The 7,506-nt window shown below is 44.1% G+C and overlaps 1 protein-coding gene across 2 annotated transcripts; it reads left to right on the top strand.

Moving 5' to 3' along the window:
* The first annotated feature begins 3,019 nt into the window (after positions 1-3,019).
* On the top strand, positions 3,020-7,282 carry cfap45 (cilia and flagella associated protein 45). 2 transcript variants are annotated; one of them, XM_055895467.1, is made up of 12 exons: positions 3,020-3,213; positions 3,355-3,468; positions 3,709-3,851; positions 4,088-4,232; positions 4,369-4,539; positions 4,750-4,928; positions 5,031-5,160; positions 5,381-5,527; positions 5,774-5,887; positions 6,005-6,198; positions 6,494-6,718; positions 6,922-7,282. In XM_055895467.1, exons 1-12 carry the CDS (start codon positions 3,211-3,213, stop codon positions 6,995-6,997), a joined length of 1,641 nt encoding a protein of 546 aa, XP_055751442.1. In that variant the 5' UTR covers positions 3,020-3,210; the 3' UTR covers positions 6,998-7,282. The 2 variants fall into 2 exon arrangements, with proteins under 2 accessions (XP_055751442.1, XP_055751441.1); XM_055895466.1 differs by lacking the exon at positions 3,020-3,213 and having other exon boundaries at positions 3,220-3,468.
* The last annotated feature ends 224 nt before the right edge of the window (positions 7,283-7,506 follow it).

The following is a 7,506-nucleotide window of genomic DNA, read 5'->3' as shown; positions in this document are numbered from 1 at the left end:
GAAGCATGGTGGTAGCAGCATCATGCTGTGGGGATGTTTTTTCAGCGGCAGGAATTGGGAGACTAGTCAGGATCAAGGGAAAGATGAACGGAGCAAAGTACAGAGAGATCCTTGATGAAAACCTGCTCCAGAGTGCTCAAGACCTGATTGGGGGCGAAGGTTCACCTTCCAACAGGACAACGACCCTAAGTATACAGCCAAGAGAATGCAGGAGTGGCTTCGGGACAAGTCTCTGAATGTCCTTGAGTGGCCCAGCCAGAGCCCGGCAATGAACCCGATCGAACATCTCTGGAGAGACCTGAAAATAGCTGTGCAGAAATGAGTTTGAGAGGATCTGCATAAATGAATGGGAGAAACTCCCCAGATACAGGTGTGCCAAGCTTGTAGCGTCATACCCAAGAAGGCTGTAATTGCTGCCAAAGGTGTCACGAATCCCGCTTCCTGAGTTTGTTTTTGCCTGTGTTCTGTCCTGGAGTGTTTTTTCCGGTGTCCTAGAACGCACCCTGTCTGGTTGCCGGGCGACGTAGCTAGTTGGGAGATCTGTGATTTACCGCACCTGTATCCCATCCGCTATCTGCACACCTGGTCCTGATCATCACCCCTCCACTTCATAAGCACTGACCTGACATCCATTCTCTGCCGGATCGTTAGCCATGAACAGTATGTCGTGCCAGCGTATCAGCCTCCATTTTGATAGAGTTTGTTTTGTTGTTTTGTACGTCTTGCTTGCCTTGAACTTACCTTCGTTCTCTCTGTCCACAGTCATTCACCCGGAACACTCATTCCATCCCTACCTGGTCGTCGGTGGCTTCTGTTACTGCCTTGGATCTGACTATTCAATCCCATCAACTCAACTCCGCTGCCCGCTCCGCTACCTGGATCTTTCTATCTCTACACTTAAACTTGTAAATAAATACTCACCTTCGTCTTACCCTCCTTGTCCTGGTCTGCTTCTGGGTTCAACTTTAGAAAAGCGTGACAAAAGGTGCTTTAATAAAGTACTGAGTAAAGGGTCTGAATACTTATTCTAAAATTGATTAAATTGTTTTTTCCCCTTATCAATCTACACACAATAAAAAAAAAAGAATAAAAAAGTGAAATATCGCTTTTATAAGGCTGTAACGTAACAAAATGTGGAAAAAGTCAAGGGTTCTGAATACTTTCCGAATGCACTGTATATCTATGAGCAAAATCTTTTGATATTGGTGTGTGTGCATGCATTTTGCAAATTCGGGATATATTTTTTTACTGTGCCTTCAGAAAGTATTCATACACCTTGACTTGTTCCACATTTTGTTGTGTTACAGACTGAATTCAAAATGGATGAAATCTTTTTTTTTTGTCACCAATCTACACACAATTCCCATAATGACAAAGTGAAAACATGTTTTTAGACTTTTTGGCAAATTTATTTAAAATACATAAATATACATAAATATTTAATTTACATAAGTATTCAAAATGAGTCACATGTTAGAATCACCTTTGGTAGCTATTACTGCTGTGAGTCTTTCTCAGTAAGTCTCTAAGAGCTTTGTACACCTAGATTGTACGATATTTGCACATTTTTCTTTTGAAATTCTTCAAACTCTGTCAAGTTGGTTGTTTATCATCATTGCTAGAGAGCTATTTTCAAGTCTTGCCATAGATTTTCAAGTCTATTTAAGTCAACTGTAACTAGGCCACTCAGGAACATTTATATAGTCTTGGTAAGCACCTCCAGTGTATATTTGGCATTGTGTTTTAGGTTATTGTCCTGCTGAAAGGTGAATTTGTCTCAGAGGTTTTCCTCTAGGATTTTGACTGTGCTTAGCTCTGTTCCGTTTCGTTTATCCTAACAAACTCCCTTGTCCTTGCCGATGACAAGCATACCCATAACATAACATAACATTGCCAGCAGCATACCACCCTGCATACCACTGCTGGCTTGCTTCTGAAGCTAAGCAGGGTTGGTCCTGGTCAGTCCCTGGATGGGAGACCAGATGCTGCTGGAAGTGGTGTTGGAGGGCCAGTAGGAGGCACTCTTTCCTCTGGTCTAAAAAATATCCCAATGCCCCAGGGCAGTGATTGGGGACACTGCCCTGTGTAGGGTGCCGTCTTTCGGATGGGACGTTAAACGGGTGTCCTGACTCTCTGAGGTCATTAAAGATCCCATGGCACTTATCGTAAGAGTAGGGGTGTTAACCCCGGTGTCCTGGCTAAATTCCCAATCTGGCCCTCAAACCATCATGGTCACCTAATAATCCCCAGTTTACAATTGGCTCATTCATCCCCCTCCTCTCCCCTGTAACTATTCCCCAGGTCGTTGCTGCAAATGAGAACGTGTTCTCAGTCAACTTACCTGGTAAAATAACGGTAAAAAAAAAAAAAAATGCAGCCACCATCATACTAGAAAATTTGAAGAGTGGTACTCAGTGATGTGTTGTGTTGGATTTGCCACAAACATAACACTGTGAATACCTACCTCTCTCGTTAGTCCACGTTTCTTGTTAACATAAACTGCCTTCCATTGGGCGCACACTGGTTGAATCAACGTTGTTTGCACGACATTACTTGAACAAACATAGGAATAGACGTTGAATTGACTGACGTCTGTGGCCAGTGGGCTATTTCTTTCAATCTCTGTACACCAAGCCTGATATTCAAGTCAATGACCACGCTACCACAAACATGGACTTTCTATCGAAAATGCCATGAACTATGATGTGTCATCATGACGGTGTGTTACATAGTTGCTGGGTTGTCTCGTTTGTAGAGATTAGGTACTTTGGTGGCACTTAGTGAGCACAAAGTGTGATGTACCACCTCCACCATACAGCAACATGCATTGCACATTTTGTATATTATATCGAACATGCTGCATGTATGCACTGAAACCAAACATTGTATCACATTGTATCAAAGCACCTCTGATTCACCTTAATAGAAAATGACAATAGATGATTCATCTGGCTGTGTCAAGAGGGCGGGCACAGAGGACACGTGGACTCTTCCGTTTTAAAATCAGGGTTTCCATGGATACACAACAACAAAACATCTAATTTTCAGGGATATGCCAAGCACTTCTCCCATAATTAAGAACGAAAAATAGCTGACTAGGTGCTTCCTAACCTTGGATATTCGTTGTGTTATTATAAGGTGACTTTCCTGTCAATATTTTAGCTATTAATAATTTTGGTTGATGATAGTGGACTATTTTTGACGATCATCATGGTAAGTAGAATCAGAGACAGGCCCACAATCTTGCTTGACATAAAAATGACATTCATGAAAGTCATAATTATTTGCTGGTCTGTACACACTTTCAATTACTGTATAACTCTACCAGTACCAACACTGTTGACTTTGTCGCAGCCACAGTGTATAGGGTCTTCATCTAGGCTCTTTGGTAGCTCCCGTTCACGTCGCTATCGCACCCGTGCACTCACCTCTTATGTGGATGAGAGCCTCTTTGGAACCCAAAAACAGGTGGGCCATATGTCAGCCATTTCTTTGACCTGCATTGGATAAACACATAGCAATAAGATGTGACAGTTGAACTGTGCAAGGTCTGTGTGTGTATGTATCTATGTGTGTGTGTGTGTGTGTATGTGTGTGTGAGTGAGTGAGTGAGTGAGTGAGTGAATGAGTGAATGAGTGAGTGAGTGAGTGAGTGAGTGAGTGAGATAGAGAATTGGTGTAAATGTATGTTGGATTTTCTTACTCAAGGCTCTGTCAGCCTGCAATGTCAAGGACACTGAGAGGGGTGGCCGGTTTGGACCCAGGGGCCAGTCCAGGTCTGCTCCAAGTCAGAAGACTCAGAAACTAGAGACAGTTCGCATCATCACAAAGGACCTCATCCGAGACCTGAAGCAAGTATCAGTCAATACCTCAACTTCTCATTCGGTTACTTGATGTGATCATCAAGTCTAATTTGTGAACATAACAGTACTACACTTGGCATTGTTTATTCTGTTTACTCATTATAAAAGAGAATGCCATCCAGTTCCATAAACCTACATTGCACCAATAAACATATCCCACAATCACATTTTACAAGTGGTGGTGAATTACAAAATAAAAACAAATCATGCTGTCATTTTGCCAGGATCCCAAGTAAGGATCCGTCTGGGTTGTCTGTCATCCTCCGCCCAACTGATATCGAGCGGATAGCAACAGCTTCTCTGGTTTCAACCAAGGAGGAGCGGGAGTTCACGTTGGAAACCCAGAGGAGGGAGAGAGAAGCAGCTATGGTGAGGAAGGACAAATGTACCTGATGAATTTGTAAGCAACCTTTACCACATGAAAGCTGGGTGACTAACTGGCAGTACAGGGTCCCACCCAAACTAACCTTTGCACTGTTTCAATGTTGCTGTTTTTCTTGACCAGGATGCTGCTGAGGATAGGAAGGCCCATATCCGCCAGACTGACCTATCTCGTCAAAAGAACCAGGGCCTAAGTGAACTGGAGTCCGAGGCCAAGGAAAGAGCTCAGTACCTGCTGGAGAGGGCCAACGCCATGAGGATGGAGCAGGAGGACGAGGTCAAGAAACTCAATGAGGTACAGCAAGAGAATCAACTGTTCACTCTCTCATTGCTCACTCTTTCTCTTTACTTCACTACTCTTTGTTATTTGTTTTATCTCAACTTCAGTCCCAACATCACTGCAATATCACACTTTTCCCCAGTTATTCTACCCATGCCCTGTCCAGACACTTCCATCTCCGTGTCCTTGTGTGTGTTGTGCATGGTACCCTTTTGTTGTGGCCAGTTGATCCTGGGTGCCCGGTGCCACGCGGTGTGGGATGCCCAGATCCTGGAGAGGCAGCAGATCCTGGTTGAGCTACAGGAGGAGGAGAGGCGGCTGGATGCCATGATGGAGGTGGACCGCAGGAGAGCCCTGGAGGCCCAGGAGAAAATCGACGAGCTGCGCAAACACCAGAGGATCCAGTGAGGACACACACACACACACAATGGCCCATTTAAAAGCAAATACACTACATCTCTTCCAAACTGTAATGCCTCAGCTGTCTTCCCTGTGTGTGTCTATAGGGGAAAGCAGCTGATTATAAACCAGATTGAGGAGCGTCTGGAGGACAGGATGCTGCAGAATGAGATGAAGGAGCAGGAGGGCGAGCAGATGCTGGAGAACCTGGAGAGGATGCAGATGGAGGAGCTGGAGGTATTATTAGTTAGAGACAAGTCTCCTTGTGCAGTACAACAGTCTTATCGCCAGGGTAATGTATTACCACTTTGAATTTCAGTTAGAAATTCCTCATGAATTAGCCTGGTCCCAGATCTGTTTGTACTCTTGCAACTAATGAATATCATTAATGAATGAATCGTAATGCAGTTAGGCATAAGGAATAATGAACAACAGAATGGTGTGGTGTGTCTCCCAGGCTCTGGAGAGGAAGAAGGAGGAGCAGCAGCGTCTGCAGCAGGAGATCCTCCGTATCAACGAGGACAGCCTGCTGGCCAAGGAGCGCAACAAAGAGGAGGAGAGACTGGCCGACCTCCGGGCTATGGAGTACACCCACAAGAAAATGGTAAGAGTTACTCCATTATGGACTTTATTATAGGTCTTTGGCCTTCTTGTTTTGGGTCAGAAAGCAAAAGGGCAAAAAAGGTGTCTAAGACTGCGTTTACACTGGCAGCCTAAGTCTGATATTTTTCCACAAATTGGTATTTTGAGCAATCAGATCAGTTCTTTTATCAATAATTGGGAGGGGGGGAATCTGAATTAGAATGCCTGTGTTAACGCAGCCAAATATACTTTTGTGTGACCCCTACAGGAGCGGGAGGCTGAGTACGAGGCTGAACAGAGACGCATCAAGAGAGAGAAGGAGAAGGAGGTGGCCAGACTGCGAGCCCTACAGGAGAGAGAAAAAGACCACAAGGCAGAGCAGGTGAGCAGCACCAAAGTTCCATTTGTTTTACAGTGGCTCACACTGACCTGTTGTTGTCGTAATTGATCATAAAAGGTATGGAGGAATGGTTACAGTGGTTTTGTGTATGACTGTAAGGATGAGCTTCGAGCCAGGAGGAACCAGGAGGGAGCAGAGAGGGATTGGAGGAGAAAAGAGAAGGAGCAGCTCAAAAAGAAGGTGGATGTTGAGGAGAGGTTGAAGGCAGCTCGCTTGGAGCAGGTCACACATAAGGAGCACCTCCTATCCATCAAGGCTGGGCGAGAGAGGGCTGAGTTTGACAGGGCTTTGAGGTACACCCTGACACAATGTAAATGTACCCACTGAGCATACACTGGTTGAATCAACGTTGTTTCCACGTCATATCAATGCAATTACGTTGAACCAACGTGGAATATATGTTGAATTGATCTGTGCCCAGTGGGTAGTTACTACTGTACTAACCCGATAACTGTACTTGTATTACAGGCGGTTTCATAAATCAAAGCATAACACTATGCTATGCCTTGGACAACCAGGCTTTAAAATGTTAGTAAAGGTCTCTGTATTAGCAGTTGCGTTTTACAGCCAGTTTTTCTCTCACCCCAGGGCCCAGCAGGTATCCATCTGTAAGGAGAAGGACAAGGAGGAGAAACACAGGATCAAGGTGTTGCGTCATGCTGACGGGGTGCGCCAGCAGGTGAGGGAGCGGGAGATGCAGGCCATCGCCCTGCGCAGGGAGGTCTACAAAGAGGGAGACCGGCTGGACGAGGAGGCCCGCCATCGCCGCATCCGCCTTGATGAGATCAAGGAGAAGAAGCTCAGGGAGCTCAAGTAAGTACAGAGACTGGATAGAGACTAACTATGTACAGGGACTGGGTGGGGACTAACTATGTAAAGGGACAAAGTGGTACGTAGAATTGAGGGGAACTGAGAGAATATTACGTGAAAGCAACAGCACTGTGTGTAAACCAGGTGTTTTTGGGGGGATGGTCAGGTTTAGTTTTGTAATTCATGTTTGTTCATTTTACTTGTAGGGCTGCTGGACTTCCAGAGAAGTATTGCAATGAAGTGGAGAGACGGGTCCATGCTCTCCCTGCTCTGGCTCACTAGCATGACTGACAGACTGCAACACAAACCCTGATCTTTATCTAAGATTTCACAATAGAGATAAATTGGCACTGCCATCACACTTTCTGACAGGGTAGAGAAAATAATTAGTACAGGGTATAAATCTAGTGCAGCACCGTTGTGTTAGTGATCATTAGATAATTTCTGAATAAAGATGACTATTACAAACTATGAATATTTATAATTGTACTGTAGGCTTGACCTTAAGTAGTGCACATTAACTATTCAACAACTGATTGGAGCAAAAATAAAAATGTATTGTTTATATATTGACTTAAATGTGATTTTAAAATATTATTTTTTGTTAGATCAATTAATTGGACTGTGCCTAACATATTCCAGTCATACAGGACCCAAGATTATTTGATCAACAGGATATCATTTTTATTTAGTCTTTTAAATGTCCCTTTCAGCATGGCTTTTATGGCAATGTTTAATTGTTAATATGCATGACAATAGAAAGGTATGTTCAGAGATTAGGATGACACTTT

The sequence above is a fragment of the Salvelinus fontinalis genome, chromosome 33 (assembly GCF_029448725.1).
Source record: "Salvelinus fontinalis isolate EN_2023a chromosome 33, ASM2944872v1, whole genome shotgun sequence".
Classification (NCBI taxonomy): Eukaryota; Metazoa; Chordata; class Actinopteri; order Salmoniformes; family Salmonidae; genus Salvelinus; species Salvelinus fontinalis.
The sequence above is the reverse complement of the archived record's forward strand: the minus strand, read 5'-3'. Positions and strand labels throughout refer to the sequence as shown.